The sequence below is a fragment of the Mycteria americana genome, chromosome 2 (assembly GCF_035582795.1).
Source record: "Mycteria americana isolate JAX WOST 10 ecotype Jacksonville Zoo and Gardens chromosome 2, USCA_MyAme_1.0, whole genome shotgun sequence".
Taxonomy (NCBI): Eukaryota; Metazoa; Chordata; class Aves; order Ciconiiformes; family Ciconiidae; genus Mycteria; species Mycteria americana.
Genome location: NC_134366.1, coordinates 173,169,879 through 173,186,592, shown reverse-complemented (window position 1 = coordinate 173,186,592; position 16,714 = coordinate 173,169,879). Strand labels below are relative to the sequence as shown.

The 16,714-nt window shown below is 47.4% G+C and overlaps 1 protein-coding gene across 4 annotated transcripts in view; it reads right to left on the bottom strand.

Moving 5' to 3' along the window:
• The window catches only part of LOC142406443 (adhesion G protein-coupled receptor B1-like), a 130,758-nt gene that overhangs the window by 110,885 nt on the left and 3,159 nt on the right, over positions 1 to 16,714 (bottom strand). For all 4 annotated transcript variants that reach the window (XM_075495363.1, XM_075495364.1, XM_075495365.1 and 1 more), the window contains exons 4-8: positions 14,420 to 14,528; positions 13,375 to 13,518; positions 9,785 to 9,860; positions 5,739 to 5,841; positions 4,505 to 4,548 (exon numbers count right to left, since the gene is read on the bottom strand). In XM_075495363.1, the coding sequence (XP_075351478.1) occupies positions 4,505 to 4,548; positions 5,739 to 5,841; positions 9,785 to 9,860; positions 13,375 to 13,518; positions 14,420 to 14,528 (476 nt within the window). The remainder of the gene's footprint in view (positions 1 to 4,504; positions 4,549 to 5,738; positions 5,842 to 9,784; positions 9,861 to 13,374; positions 13,519 to 14,419; positions 14,529 to 16,714) is intronic.

Below are 16,714 nucleotides of genomic sequence, written 5' to 3'. Positions count from 1 at the left end.
TATGCAAATGTTTGTGAAGGTTTGGAAGGCCTCTCAAGATCAGTTATTATAATGCCTAGCTATTATTATGCTTGTCTTGGAGACAGAGAAGCAGAGAAAAGTTGGTGGCTGGAGCCAGGCAGCTCCTCTAAGAGCAAGCTTTCCTTGTGGGATGAGAGGTTCCCTGGCAATGCAGACCTGCTGGATTCCAGCTTCTGCAGGTATGGGACTGGATTTCACGCTGGCATGGCACAATGCTCTTTCATGAACCATGAGCTAAAATACAAGACCCAGCAGGCTCGCTTGGTCCCTGCTGTCACCAAGGCAGGGCATGCTGGAGGGGAGAATTAGCATTCACCTGTGGCTGTGGGTCTATCTATGGCACCAGACAGCCAGTCTAATCTCATGGTCTCTCTGCAGACACGTGATGGCTTGTGACTGTTCCCTTTCATCTCACAACATCCCCATCATTTGACCTGGTCCCGTGCTCAAAGAATGCCATAACCAACTTTGGAGGTCTGAGTACACAGACTTACCAGTCCCATGGGGTAGCAGGACTGCTCGGCAACACTAACTAGCCCTGCATCTTCCACTGCAGCCGTGAATCAATGCTGCCACCACTAACAACAAGCTTTGGCAACTGTCTCCCCGTTCCCCTTGCCACATGGCAGCCCTGTTGTGCACCAGAGCAAGGCAGGCGAGAAATACAAATCTGGTGATGCATAAGAACACGAAAGCACATAAGATGCCTGCATCCATCAACTCCCTCCGTCCTGTCCCAGCAGGAGAAAGTGGGCGCAGGAGACCAGATCCAGCCTAGGTTTTAACTTCAGCAAGGCTAAGCAGCTAATAATTACTCCAGATGAATACCCTTGGAGGAGAGCCAGAGAATCCCAAATCATTCTCCGATTTCAACTTTCAATTTACCCAGCTAGTGCTAAGCTCATTAATCATACTTGCAGCACCCAACACAACAGAAATTAGTCCCTGATCTTCTCCCCTCTTATTTCATGACATGAGAAGTTGGGGGCAAGAGGAAGAGAAAGGAGATGGAGAGGTGCCACCCACGAATCTAACAGTCACTCAAAGGGGGTAGGATTAATAAATCAAAAATCCATTATTAATATTACAAGCTTAAATATCTATCTAAATGCAAATGAATGAACACTCGGGGGTTCTTCCTCTTTTTTTTTTTTTTTAAGTGCTCTGTTCAACAACTCTGTCTTGGAGGAAGCACATGGCCACATGATAATTGTCTGTTCTAATTGCAATTTTACAGTTCAACCCTTCACGGCCCATGGATTTTAAGTGGCCTTTAAAGGGCTGTGGCATGTTTTGGATGGGATTGAAAGCTCAGGTGGCTGCAGTAACAGGCAGGAGCTCTCATGTGAGGATTGCTTCCAGTTTCCTGCCTCTGTACCTGTTCAGTCACATCGGCTGCAAGGGGTTAAATCCAGAGGCTGGTTCACTGGAATCAGATGGAGTTTGGATCCCCAAGATCCGCAGTCTCAGATGGACAACTGCGAACATAGGGAAGGTCTCCCTGGCCAGCCAGCCTTGGAGCAGGATCATGGAGAGCCTGCAAAAGAGCAAGCTTAAGAGACAGCAGAGCCTTCTGAGCAAGCAACACCATGGCAGGCTGGCTTGGGCTGTACAGAGAATGTGGCGGGGTGAATAACAGACAGAGAAATGAAGATGTAAAGCCATTAAATTGGTCAGAGCTGGGAAATAGGATTTCCTGAAATCCACCCACTTGCACAACCATCTTATGAGACTGATCAATGGGAAAACCTCCAATTTAAAGAGAGGGGTGGCAGGAAGGAGAAGGTGGGAGCAAAGAGAAGAACCACATAAATATGGATGAACCTCAGGGTTTCCTGGCTCAGAGTCACCAGTTATGATCTCTACCACGTACCAGGCAACAAACAGGTCCAGGGTGTAACCTAAAAATCCTTGCTCCAAATAGGAAGCAGTTATCCAAAACTGTGGTGTAAAACCCTTGAGAACTCCAGAGTGCCATTCAAGTTTGAGGTGAGCATTCAGGCCTGGAGAATAGGGTTGGCATAGTTTGCCTTTCATTAGACTTTCCCAGGAGGTGGCAATGGTAGCAAATCAGCTTTAAAATGTGGCACGAACAGCTTCGCAGCTCCCATTGCCAGAGCTCACTGGATTGGATCTAGCTTTGGAACATCCCCGTAGCAAAATCTGCTGACATCAGCATTTTTGACTTTTCAACCGCTTGAGATTGCAAATGTTGGCTGAAAACACTTGCAGACGTGCACACACACACACTCCGACATGCACCGAAAGCAGAGTCTTAGCGGCAACATTTGAGCAACCAATCTGCTGGGGTTTTGGAAACCATCCTTGACAACTGACCAACTGAACGACAGCGCCGGTGCCAAGAAATTGTCTGCTCAACTCTTAGCTACGAGCCCATCCTTTGATGCTGTGGAGTTGCAAGGATTAAAGACTAAAGCATTCCTAACACCCCATGCTCTCAGAGAGACGACAGGCAGCCAAATAAGCTGCCAAGCCTTGTGAGCAAGTATACGGAGCAGTCAGACCTCCCAGGACAAGGCGAGGTGACGACGCTGAACTGGGCACTGTTTTGCCTCCAGATCAGCAATGGCATTCAAGCTTCTCAAGCCATGTTCAGCACTGGGCAACCCTTCATCTTTCTCATACCAGGCACCTTTCAGTGCCAGCTCTGACAGATATGTACCCAGCCTGAATGCCACCACTCTCCCTCAGATCCAGCCGTGTGCAAACTGGATTTTGCTCTTTTCTTGCTCAGACTACAGCTAATTAAATCCAGCTCTGAGCATAGCAGGGAAACACCTCCATCCTTCTGCACGTAACCCTCTCTCGAGAACCTAGAAAGCCAAGAAAAATGAAATGGTGGGCAGACCAGAAGGCGCATTGGTTCCAAGTTCTGCCTTTACTTGCCAAAATATGGATTTGTGTACAAGTGCTTTAATCCCATTCCAGCATGGAGAGACAACAGATTTAGCAGAGCAGTCCAGTTCCTATCCAAGCCTCCTCCTGAGTCTGCCCACCTACAGACAAGCCTCTACTTTGGGCTGACTACAGACTCAGTAATATAATAAAATCCCATTTTAGTAATTTCATGAAGGTTCACCTGCATCCTGATGTGTGAAGTCAGCATAGCACAGCAAGGGGCAGACCTTGCTCTTGCATCCCAACCGTCTTCTAATGCTGGAGCAATTTTCACTACAACCCAGAGGGACCAGTTCTGCCCTGGGCTACAACATGGGTGTGATTTCACAAGCAGGGAGTCCCTGTGGGTTCTTCAGCTTTGCTTTAGATCCACTCATACATGCCAAATTAATCACAGACCAACAAAAATGGTAAGCTGACTGCAAATATGTTGCCCGCCTATGTGTGTATATGCAGCTTAATGGAGCATAAAAGGAGAAGAATAGAATAATTTTTCAGACTCCGCAGATAATAATAATAAATAGTAGTAATAAATGCAGAGGTATGTGCCAAATGCATGAGATCTCAAGGAGAGAAACTGATTGTTAGCAGAAAAGAAGTCAGGTTGGTCCTCAAATTGAGAGACAAAAGTCAATGAAGTAAAAACACCACTAAAGAAAAAACTTTGTATCTTTATCAAGCTCACTCAGGATTTAAGATCACATTTTCAGAGTGTACTACTTTTTTTTTTTTTTTTTTTTAAGATACATGCTTCCCATATAGGATTTATGGTCCTGACTCTTTGTGGTAACTTTGGATTTCTTTTTTCCCTGCTGACCACAATCACATCACTCAACACCTCCTGAACAGCACCAGTCATTGCACGAATCCTGACAGAAATCATTTTTCTGTATCACAGCAGCACATCACCTACTTCACCACTGCAGGCTGTATTTGCAACAGTAGGCTCTGATTTTGCATTACTCTCCTTACGGTGAACAATTTGGGGTGAGCACTGAAGAGACCCAAGAACTGCTATGTCGAGCTCAATTTAGGGCAATCTGCGAAGGACTCCACAGTCTTGGGTCTCAGTTCACATATTCCTCATGCAGGAAAGTCCAATATTGGAAGAGTCAAAATAAGAGGCCACTTTTGCAAAATGCAGACTAGGGTCCAAAGCAGCAAAGGAAAATGCAAACGCTCCTCCATGGGAGCAGAAGTACACATGAACATCCCTGCTTGGATACTGAGAGATGTTTCCCTGGTACAGACACACGATGCTCCTGGCACATAGGGCCCTTCACGGGCTATACTGACAACGTCTAATCGCAGATCTTTAAATATAAGACCTAGTTCAACTGGCACTAAAAGACAACGCAGTAAGAATGGATGCATCTGTGTGAAGGAAGGAGCACTCCCCACCAGGGCAAAGGACTTTGTCAGCCGTGAAGGTGGACGTAAGAAAAAACTAAGTAGAGCGAGCAAGTGGCTGTGACAAACTTACACATCACTCTTAAATTTGTGATGATTTCACCCCAGAAAGCAAAGGGACCCATGAGAGTAAAGAGAAACCCGCAGCACTCACCCATCGGTCTCATCCCACAGGATGCAGGTCTGGTTGGTGGTTCCCTGCCAGGAGAGAAGAAAGGGAAAAATGAAGCAAATCAGTGCCATGCTGTTTATGGGGTTATTTGGAGCAACTAGAATGAAATATGGAGGTCCTGTAGAACAGCGTCCACTACTCTAAGCATGGTGCGTCTGTGATATTCAAGATGGGCAGTTGCAGATCTGAGTCCTTGGAATAGCCTCTTTCACCCTTGGCTTGAAAGGCAAGAATAAAATGGCCCTCAGTTTGTTCTGCATCAACACCACTGCAGAAGGATTTCATTCGGCATCTTTCCTGACTCAACCTACTGATGTTCTTCCTTTTTCCTCCTTTCACACAGAATCCTTTTGCTGCTCCCTTCTGGAAAGTGGATCAAATACAGCATGTGTTTTTGTGGGATACAATACTCAGAAGAGCCACAGCCCTGCAGGAGGTGGTCAGGTGTGTTTAAAGCCCCTTGGAAGAGGTTTACCACTGACTCCAGCTGCAGCTATCTTAGACCACTTTGGAAAATCCTTCCTGGAAAGTCCAAAGCAAAGACACGAAGCATCTAATATTCATGTTGCAGAGCATCGGGAGGACATCAAACCCACAACAACAACAGGCCTTGAGGTCTGTAAATGTCCATCAGATATATCTGCTTAGGGTTGCGGAGGGCAACCTGGAGGGTCTCTTTGACTTTTAAAGCACTAATAGCAACAGTAATATTCATGTCTCCAGTGGTATCTGAGGACCACCAAGAACATTGCAAGCATTAATGGAAATAACCTTTTCCCTCCCACTTTCCCTCCTCAAGGAAGATCATTGTTACAACCCATTTTTTAATGAGTGCACAGTTCTTCTTCCATGATCATGCCCACAATGAAATGGTGTGAATTGGGACAAATATGCCCGTGTTCCCCATGCAAGTAGTGCTGTCACCCTTCTCCTGCGTTAGCAATGCCTGAGCAAGGAGCACAGAGCAGGCAAGGTTTGCAAGGCCGACCCATACAGTGCATCCTTGGCAGCAAGCAACAACAGGACACCAACACCAGCCCGATCTCAGGGTGTCAGTCGAGTGCCTCGGCAACCTGCATTGAGATTGAAGGGTCCTGCGTTGGGAAAGAGAGCTCAGGAGCCCAGCAAAACCACCTCCTTCTTTGCACCAACACATTTCTGCTGTGCAGAAGCAAACACAGCTGCGTGGTGGTGCAGATTTCCAGGAAAGACTTACGTTGTACAGGTGGGAGAATTCAATTTCCAAGGGAGTGAGGAGAGACCGGGGAAATGGCTTCACAGTCACGGAGATGACTTTGGAGTTCAGAACAGTGCTGTTCCTGGGAAGAAGAGGGGAAAGAGATGCTTTAAAGCAGACTGAGGCAGAAGAGCAGTGAGTCCCACTGCATTCGTTGCTGGTGGTACAAGGTTTAGTGTACATAGTGCAGAAGGATTTGGCCCCATTACTTTGAAATACCATCAAAGACACTTGCTGCTGATGGACCCCATCCTCTGCCCTTTGAGCTCCCCTCACAGCCACTCTACATTTATTCCTTCAGGAATCAGAACATTTTATGAACTACGTAAATCCCTAAAGCCATTGGACTTAAAGTCTTTATCTATGCTGGTAATAAAATGGTCCTGGACCCATTTTCTGTCCCTGACAGGAGGAAACAGAACCCAGTTCATGTCCTTTCAAAAAAAAAAACAAACCCCTGTTTCTCTTCTGAAAGGCTGGCTTAATCTGCACTGCAGCAACTGTTGGGCAGGGGCATGATGGACTTTAACAGCATATCCATGGGGCAGCACATGATCCCGTTCAGTTCACTACTAGAGGCACTGGTATGTATCTCCTTCCTCTGAGGATCCAAAGCAAATGGAAAGAGGCCAAACCTTTCATGTGGATGTCTAGTCTGTGGCCAGACAAATTGTCTCTAATAAATCTGACAGTCCTAGGAGATTTGACTGTCGGGAGAGGTGATAAGGGAGGAGATATCTCCCATACCTGTGCTCCTGCTCCCTGGAAAGCCAAACCCTTTGTAGGCACTTCCCTGGACATTGGGCATCTAAATACACAGAGGTTCCTGGTGTTTCTGCAGCAGGAAAAGACTTGGGTGTTTAAATAAGCAAAAGGTCCCCACAATCAGCATTGAAAATGCTGCCCCTCTAAGTTTACCATGAAGGAATCGGTAGTAGAGAGGTAGCCCAGCATCAGGCTGCTCCCAGCCCTTCCGGCACCCGTGGGCAAGGGAAATCTTTCCCTATCCAAATCTCCACCAAATCTCCAGGCATTGGCAAAATCTTTCACCTTTCTTTCTGGGTCTTATCTTCCTTTTACAAAAGAATTACATGGAAAAGATTTGCCCTTGCTTAACAGCAAGTGGGTTAAATAAACCTCTCAAACCAAAAAAAATCTTGGAATTGTCCATGGGTGTGTAAGTGGATGCTCAGAAAGCCACTATTCTGCCAATACCAGAGGGAACAACAACATTGTTGTAGCAGGGTAAAGAAAAAACAAAACACATTTTCCTTAAGAAGAAAAGAAAAAAAGAAAAAAGAAAAAAAAGAACGAAGCAATAAAGCACAAATATTAGTCTACAAAGGAAGAGTAAAGGGGGAAGTCAATGGGAGTAAATATCAGCTCTAAGCTTTGAAAGGTAGGCAGCTGTAAATAAGCTAAAAATGGGAGCTGCTGAAAGGTAAACACCAGTGCATGTCTTCATTAGTAGCTGGGTCTGTAAGGGTCAGTTCTTGGTTCAGTGCTGTTGAATATTTGCATGAGCAACCTAGATGACACAGAAACATCCTTTTGAAGGCTGCAGACCACGTGAGGATTGATGCGGTAAACAAAAGCAGAAGAAGCATTTGATTTTTCAGCTCGGCAAGTTGTTAGCACACAGAAGTTACTTGCGTGCAGACTGTGAAGGTTGCTTAATGGCCAAGTAGTCATAGGCCAAACAGAAGTTATCCCAGTGCATCCAAGAGTCGGGAAAGGCATCTGAGCTTGGAGAGTGCAAGGTCTGCACGCAGAGCTACAGGCTCTGCTCCAGGGAGCTGTGACCCAAAACGTACCCAGGGAGACTGACTTCAGTGCAAAGAGCTGTGACAGAAAGGTCAGAAGTGATCTTGTGCAGGAACAAGGAGATGAAGCAGTCATCTTCTCTCCGCACCCCTCCTTGACAGGATGCCACTGTACCATTGGGTTCAAGTCCACTTCAAGATGGGGAAACAGTGGAGAGAGTTCAAATGAGGGACACAAAATTGATCCAGGTGCTAGAAAACCAGACAAAAGATTTCTGTTGGAAGGCACGCCTGACAGTTCGTTGTATGTGGGGGATTTTTCAGTCGCCCACCCGAAGGCCCAGTGCCTGGAAGTGAAAGTCAGACAAATTCAGCCTTAAAATAAGAGACAGCCTCCTAGCAGAGAAGGTAATTAAGCATCTGAGCAGCTTGCCGGGGGAGGTGAGGGACTCGGCATCACAGGGAATCTTTCAGGAAGAAGATGAGTCGTCTTTTGTAAAAGCATGTCACAACCCAGCTTCTGGGAAGAAAACAAAACACATCAAGATCTGGCTTGGACAGGAGGTCAGACGAGCTCAGAGGGCTCCTGCGTGGCTGTAAAGAGTGCGTGAACAGCTGTAAACATGCTCTTTGGTGCACGGGGCTGTCAGGTACCAGGTTGTTGACTCTCCAACTGCTGCATGCGTCCTCTGCAGCGCTGCTCAGCTGGGACCAAGCACCACTCACCTCCCTGCCTTGAAAAATCAGGCATCATGTGTATCCCATCTCAATTGTCACAGCTGCCAAGAACCACAGGGCTCTCTGGATCCAAGGGGACAGAGCGACGAGTGGCTCCGATAAGGAATTGCTGCTTGGGGGAGGTAAATTGGGACAATTAGAAATAGCTCAGCCGGTGCTGTTTGCTGAGTTAAATCTACATTTTTTTCTTTTAGGAAAAAAATCATTCTTCATTGTATCAGTGTGGTCAAAACCAGGATCTGGGTCCTTCTTGTTTGTGTGTACCCAGGAATAGCTGCTCTCCTTTGTGGTCAGAAATATTTTTACCCCTTAGGCAGGTGCTATACAGCTACATGATTATTTAAAGACATTCCCCTTTTGCTGTGTCCATTTGCACAGTGGTGAAGTAAGAGGCACTGTTCTGGTGCTGCTTCTTTTACTTCTTTTTTTTTTTTTTTTTTTCCTTTGACTCTGCACAGGTGATTCAGGGCTCTGGACCTTTTGAAAGAGGGACTATCCTTTAATTAAGGAACGTCTTAAATCAGATCTCCCGTGGGAATGCTGTTCAGAGGCTGTGGCTGCTGCAGCTGCTGGTTATCAGAGCTCATTCACTGCTTGGCCAGAGAAAGCTGAAATACCGCTGGATCATTTGAGCCAATGATGTTTATTGCCCTTCTGATCTAATTCCCAGCGCTGTAATGGAAGATATTACAGAATACAGTTGGCTGGCTTGCTAATTCCTCTCTGCACTCACTTGGAGCTCTTTTGCCATGGCCAGTGGTAAATCTGTAGGTATTTAAATGATTATCGGTAAGGAGAGATGCCCTGGTGTTTATGGTAAATGGGCTCACGCTAATCAGTGCAGAACAGATTTAGAAGGTGCCTTAGGATGCTTAATTTACTGCTTCAGTACCAGCCTCAGAAAAAAAGAACGAGATAGCGAGAGAAAGGGAGAGGAGTGAAGAAAAGGAAAGGGAGTGCTGAACACAAAAGCTTCGGTGCCTGAGGCAGTTTGCAGCAGCCGGGAACATGGTAGACATGTGCAGCCAGGCGTGCTGCTATGCTCCTTTCCCCTCTCCGAGCCTGTCTTCTGCCGTGATGCTCTCAGAGGGCTCGGCGTGGCTGGCAGCTCCCCAGGAGCTTGGGAGGATCAGGGCAGCTGAGCTTCCCCCATCTGTCAAGCCCCCCAAAATCCCTCGTGATGAGGAGGGCAGCATGAGAATCCATTCCTGGAGGGCAAAGGGTGGCAGGCAGCGATGTGGCAGTGGCAACAGCACTGTGCTTCCCCTCATATCTGGGATGCACGGCGCTGCACATGGACGCAGAAAACCTTCCTGCCCATCCAGCAAGAGATGTCTGTGCCCACCTGAACGTGCAGCATCAGTCAATAGGGGTCAAAATATTTGCACTGCTGAGTCAAAGTCTGTCTCGTACCCAGTGACCTTTGCTTTTTCCCTGGAAGACCAGGGCTCTGCAGCCAGAGGGATCAGCAGGAAAGCCTGGTGATTTCTCAGCTGCTCGCCCTCCCCAGGCAGCCCCTTTTACCTCTGGAGGGAGAGGATGTTGCCCATGTTCCGGTACAGCACGGTCCCCACAACGAAGACGGAGGAGTCGTCCGTCTCTGCAGGACACCAAAAGAAAGGGAAAAAGACAACAACACTGAGACAATCAGGATGTCAGCTGTCCCCATGGGACACCCAGGTGCAGGTTAGACCTCGCATGGAGGGAGTCTCTATTGGGGCATGGCCAATACCAGCATCACTACAGTGGGATGCAGTGCCTGCTGTCACCACACCGGGTCTCCATCAGTCCCAAGGAAGGGCTCAGTGCCTTTGGGGTGACCTGGCACCCCAGGCATCTGCCCTCATGCAAGGCTCACTCATCCCAAATGACCGGCCTGGTGATTCCCCATTTAGAAACCCCACTAATCCCTCTGACAGCACCACAGTGGGAAAATCTGCAGGGCGGAAAGGTCTCTTGCAGCCACCCAGAGGCATTTGGACCCATCCACAGCTATCAAGCCATCAGAGAGAAGAGCTGCACTCAGGCCGACAAGGGCAGCTGAGAAGGGGACATGTCCCACTGCGCCTGGTCTGACCCCACAGCTTGTGCACTGCCTTGGGGGCCACGGGGGCCACAGTCCCACATGAGCCTCTGAATCATCTGTGAGACCTCTGAGCATATCACTTGACCTCCTCCTCCTCCTCCTCCATCGCCTCGCGGTACCCAGCTGCAAAATGCAAGATTTTCCCCAGAAAAAGCACAAGTGACGGAGGCAGCCCTGCAGCTGAATTTTTTTAGGGGAGAAAAAGCAAGTGGCTGGGTGAAAAGCAGAGCTGAGGAAGCCTAGGGAAGCACCCTGAGGTGGGGTTTCTCTGATGTCTCGTACTGAGGTTGAACTTACAGTGCGCCCGCTCCATCAGTGCAGGGCAGACACAACTCTGCGTGTCTGTCTTCCTCTTTGTCAAACTGGGCTCAAGTGAGTAGCTGGTGAAAACGTAACTAGGAGAGACTGACAGACAGGCTTGTGGAGCAATTGCATAAGCCTTGCTTCTTTAGCAAAGCTGGCACAGTCTTTTGGCCTTTCCCATGAAGCCCTATGCAAACAAGGATCCTGCTGCCTCCGGAGTTTTCCCTCTTTGTGCTCAGAGGATGCAGTAGGGCATTTACAGAAGAAATGTGTGCTCCTATGAGACAGAGCAAGCAAAACCCTAAGCCCCACAGGCTGGGTTACCACAGCACCCTCCCAGGAAGCCAAAGAATCTTGGTTGTAATAGAGGTGGAAGCTTGTCTCTTTTGGTCTGGGGCAGATCTTAAATAATGCAGGTTCCCATCAGTCCTGGTGTAAAAAAAAGAAATCCTCTGACATGCTACCCAGCTGAAACAGCATTGCATTTTGGTCATGTAACATCTCCCCAGCAATGTTCACTCACCAGCAGTATTTGCACAGCCCGCAGCCGAAGAGACAAAGCACCCAACTATATAAATTAGTGCTGGCCCACTGAAGTCAACTGTGCAAAGTCAGCTCCCAGCAGTGAGGAGGTCTGGTTTTGGTCTTGCTAAGCTGCCTGTCTCCATCACTTTGCTCAGGATAGCTGCCCCTATTCCCTGCGGCTAAGGAAAGGTGAGGATCAAAACTGATAGAGGTGCATCTCCACTGTTAATCACTGCGTAGATCCTCAAAAAGATACCACCAGCGCAGGATGCTGAACAAGGCAGAGGCACTACAGCCCTGAGTGGAACAGGACACCATGGAAAGGTGAGGACCAATGGGAAATTGATTCTTTGGGGCAGACCACCACAGTGACTACTACTTGGGGCCCTATAGAAGCTCTGTGTGAGGATGCTTGTAATAGAAATCTGGAAAACAGACCTGTGAGGAAGCAGATGAGGCCTCCTAGGACAGCCCTCAGCCCCAGAGTAGGATCAGCTCTGCCTATGTCTGGTGCCAGCAGTTTGTCCAGCAAGTGATTAAAGGTTTCCAAAGGCTCCACAACTTCCTCAAACAAGCTGCAATAACCCTCCCAATCTGCTCCAACTTCTCCCAGGAAGATAATGTTGTCTTCAAGGCACAACAAAACACAACGAGTGCTGGACATGATCCTTGGTCTGCCAGTGACTCACGGTTTACCGTTGGGAGTGTCACTTAGCTGTTCTTGGCCTCAGATTCCCCAGGTAGAAATGATGGCTGCGTTGCTTCCATCCACAGTAGGGGGATGGAAGACATGACAAGACATCCTGGTATGACAGGAAGAGGCCAAAGGTCTTCTGACAGCAACAACTCACAGCCTTTGGCCTCTGTTCCAAGGAAGGACAGCACAGCCTGATGCAGCAGCCAGCAGCTTGCTGGCTCAAAGCCACTAGTGCCATACACAGCACCAGGGCATCTACAAGGAAAACCCACTGTCCCAGAAACAGGCACAGCTTAAAGTCCTGCTTTTGAAAACCCAGGGCTTGGGTTTGAAAACCCAGGGCTTGAAAACCTTGCCAAATAATAAAGCTCTCTGCCAGAAGATGAGCACCTTAAGTGTGTTGGTTCCTGGGACTCACATCCAAGTAAAGGCTGGATGCTCCAGCAGAGCATCCCAGAACCCTTCAGGTTTCCTTTCAGATCACAGAATCACAGAATCACAGAATCATATAGGTTGGAAAAGACCTTTAAGATCATCGAGTCCAACCATAAACCTAACACTACCAAAAACCACCACTACACCATGTCTCTAAGTACCAGATCTGGCAGTGAGGCCAGCTTGGCTGATGCACCCAGCACTCCCACCTCCACACTGTGGCTCATATGCATGCCCTGCTGTGTAGCCAGTGACCTCAGTGGTAAATGCCCATGCATTTCATTTCTGAAGGCAGAAAATTTCACACAGCTGCCATAAACCCACAATCTAGCAAAGTTTGTCCATGCAGCAGGCCCAGACCCATCGGTTGCTCAGCCTTACATGCTGACCCCCAGCTGCTTACCCTTACATGGCCCTGTCAGGCCTGGATCCAGTCTTGGAGAGCATCTACAGTATTGTTTGCCTACATGGCCATTGTGATAGGTAGCACATTTGTCCCCTTAATGCACTTGCCTTCCTTATACCGGTTAACCATACCTATATGGTACCCACAGTGACAACTACCATTCCCTACCCCTAATGGCAATCCGGCATATCTAGGGAGGCATGAGAGACTCATTTCAGCACCTAACATGCCCTGCAGAGGACGGCAGACTCAGCTCAGCACCCACATGCATCAAAACCAGAGTGACCCAGCAGACACAGGGGTGTTCTCACTTTTTCCCAGGTTCAGAAAGCTTGGAAGAAGGAATCATCAATGGAGTGTTGCTCTGAGTTTTTGTGCCAAGTCCTGCTCTTTTCTAAAAATGCTACTTATTTAGGAGAAGATGTACATCCACATCCAGGCACTGAGCCTGCCCCTGAACTTTTACAAGGTGTTTAGATTTGACGCTTGGTCAGGCCATGTATGAAAGTCTTATTTGCACCCAGTAATGCTTTTGGTGACCAAGGTTTTGTGAACAAATCCAGCTCAGCTGGAAGGAAAATCTGATCAGCCAAATGGAAGGAACCTCTCTTAGAAAATGAAGGAGAAATTTTGTTCTGGGGTGCTCTGGCTGTGCTGCCTACCTGTCAGCCCCGAAGACAGGATGCTCTTGGAGACAGTGACCTTGTCTTCTGAGTTCTTGGCCCAGTCCACCATGCCCCTCCAGCCTTTCATGGGGAAGGTGATGTCAGTTGCTGCATTAGCAGGCAGTTTGTGAATGCCGAGGACTAGAAGGAAGCAAGAAATAAAGCCGTAAGCAAAACCAGCCTCAATAAATTCACATGTGCTGAAAAACCCACTGGAGGCAATAGTGGGAAACCAGATAGCAGAACGAGTGAGGTTGGATCTTGATAGCTATAGGAGTGATGCTGTCTTCAGGTAATGTGTATGCATGAAGGAAGATAACACTAATTGTTAGGGCTCATTCTTCTGTTCATTCAAAAGAACCTGCCTGCACTAAACCTAGCAGAAGAGAGGTCAGTCTACTCCAGCATCCTGTCTCCAGGAGTGGCCAGTAGCAACTGCTTAGAGAAGAAGTGTGAGAAAGAACAGAGCAAGACATCTCGGTCTGTCTTCCCAGCTTCCAGCAATCAGCAGGACTTCCTCAGCTAGTGGCTGTATCCAGACCATCAACTTTAACAGCCACCAACGGACCTCTCCTTTATGCATTTTCCTAATCCCATCATGAACCCATCTGTACTTTTTGGCTTCTGCAACATCCTCTGGCAACAAGTTCGATGCTGTGATTGTGCATACGGCATAAATCAAATACTGCCTGCTGTTTGCTTGCTGCCTGATCACTTCATTGGCTGCTGTGCAGCTCTTGTGTTAAAAAAATAAAAGGAGGCAAATAATTCTGCCCAGTTTATCATCTGTTCTCCATTCATGTTTCTATAGATATCTCTCAGATCTCTCCGTGGACATATCTTCTTCACACTGAAGTCCTAACTTATTTGGAGAAAAGCCACCCCATATTTATGATCATCCATGTCTTTCCCCAGACCTTTTAATGTTCCACCACCTGCTGCCTTCCCTCCTTCCCTCCCCCCAGCCCAGGTTATACATATTGCACAGTAACTACAGCTCCCTGGGGTCTCTACCCAACACGGGGAGTGCAAATCAACTCACCCAGATTGTCCGTCACTTGGTAGGAATCCCGGAAATCTTTCATGCGAAAGCCAATGACATCAATGAAATCCTCCACAAGCCTGAACAACTCCTTGGCGTTTGGCCCTATCTGCAGAGAGAGGGAGAATACTTAGTAGCACAGATACTAAAGAGCACAGCACGAGTTTCTCTAGGGCAGACGTTTCTGTCCTCATACGTGTACTGGAGGCATACGCTGGGTATAATGGAGTATTATGGAGCTGTGAAGAATGAGGACTGAGAAATCCTAAAAGGAAGCCTAGAAAAATAAAAAAGGGGCAAGAAATAATAAGATGACATTCAGATTGAGAAAACTTAGAGTGGAGGGCAATATCCCAAAGCAAAGGGAGATATCTGGGACTCTCTGAAGCAGAACATAACCTGTCCATCTCCTTTCCTTCCCTAGGATTACCTCTGCTGCCAACAACCCCATCCAGAGCAGATAAGATACTTCTGATGTTCATTACGGTCCTGTTCCTGCAGTTAATGCAAGAAGAGAAACACACTGGGACAGGCTCTTAGCAGCCATGATTTAATGTAGCTCCAATTTCTTTCCAGTTCCATTAGCTGGAGTATTTGGCCCAACCTAGCTGTCAACAAGCCAGAGGCATTTGCAATTGCACATCCAGAGACATCATGCCAGAGAGTGGAGATGTGTTCATGTTGACGTGTTGAAGCTTTGCCCTTTGTCAAATTCTGAGAGCCTTTCCCAAGCCTTAGACTTCCCTGACACTCAGGTACTGTGATACTTGGCCTGAAAAACATATCTGGGCTACTTCTGATGGTATATGTATGTTACCTACTGAGAGAGAGCCCACAAAACATTACCCCCACCAGGACAGTTAATTTTGCTATCACTCCACTGAAGCAGCCATACCAAAGGACCTCCATGGTCAAATGTTGAATCTCAGGCACACATAATTCTATCCAGAAAATCACCACAGTCTGTTTTTGTGCTTTCCTGTTTTGTTGGCAGGATCTCACTCTCCAAATAACCAAGTTGCTTCTTCTTGGGTCCAGGCCGTCTTGGAGCTTCTCTGTCTCTTTTTTCATTCCTGGTGTTTCACCAATGATAAAGACATTGACAATAATTGTGCTTTGCCTGTATTTTGCCAGGCTTACACAAGGCAGTTAAACAATAACTGGTTTTCCAGTGACAGATTTCATAAAAGATAATCCACCTGAAATGAGCTGTGCTGACTACCTGTCTTTTCCCCATAGTACATTTGCCTACAGGGGCTTAGCAAATACCATGAGAGGCTGAAGAAAAGCAATTCAGCTCCTTACATCTCTTCTTTTCCTTTTCCACCACTTTCACAGAAGTTTTGATTCCTCACCGTAATCCACACCTCCTGAGGTGGCTGAGCAGAGCTGAAGGGACAGCTGGAGACAAACAGGACAGCAGGACAGCAGGATGGGATGGAGGAAGAAGGAAGGCTGAGCTGGCGAGTGTATGGGCAAGGAGCACAGGGGTGCCCATGCATGTCTCTCTCTCTGTCTATCCGAAGGAAGCTTGGTAAGACTAAAACTGTATCAGTATCAGATCAAAAAGTCCTGCCAGTACAGCAGGCTATTTTTAACAGTATAATTTTATATTCTATTACAGATTGAAATCACAAGGTCAAGTTAACCCCAGGCTACACTGGCCATTGTCTTTCACATTTCTATCATATAATGGCCAACACAATCTCCTCAAAAAACACAGTAACCCTTCTCTGAATACTTTTCTGGGTTGTTTTGGTTTTTATTTTCCTTGAACAACAACTTTGCCTGGGGGGCCACTGGACACTGGGATGTGAGGCTGCGATGAAGTTGGGTTTACTTTTAATGAGCAAACTGGGAGCCAAAGACCTTGTTTTAAAAGAACTGGTTAATCTTGTGAAGCATGGGGCATGAGTTTGGTCCAGCAGCTTTGAGGGAGAAGGACAGAGACTGCCAAAACCTCTGTTGTCATCCAGTGCCTAAAGATTTCTGTGTCCTAAAGTCATGGTGTTGCCTGTCATCTCGGTTCCTACTAAAATATATGCCAGGCAAACATTCTCCCCATGATTGTCCCACTCCTTGTGTAGGTTATAGTGATGCTGGCAGCAGGCTGAGCTGTATCTATCTATAGGTGCAAAGAGCAGATTGTACAGGGAAAGCCGGTGGGAACGAATTGCCACAGAGAGTAAGCTGCAGCTGTTTTTAAGGGGATCAACAAGGTTTCCCTGTTGTCATGACAACTTGACAGTCTCCTCTGCTCTGTGCTGAAATATGTACACACACCTGTAGGCTTGA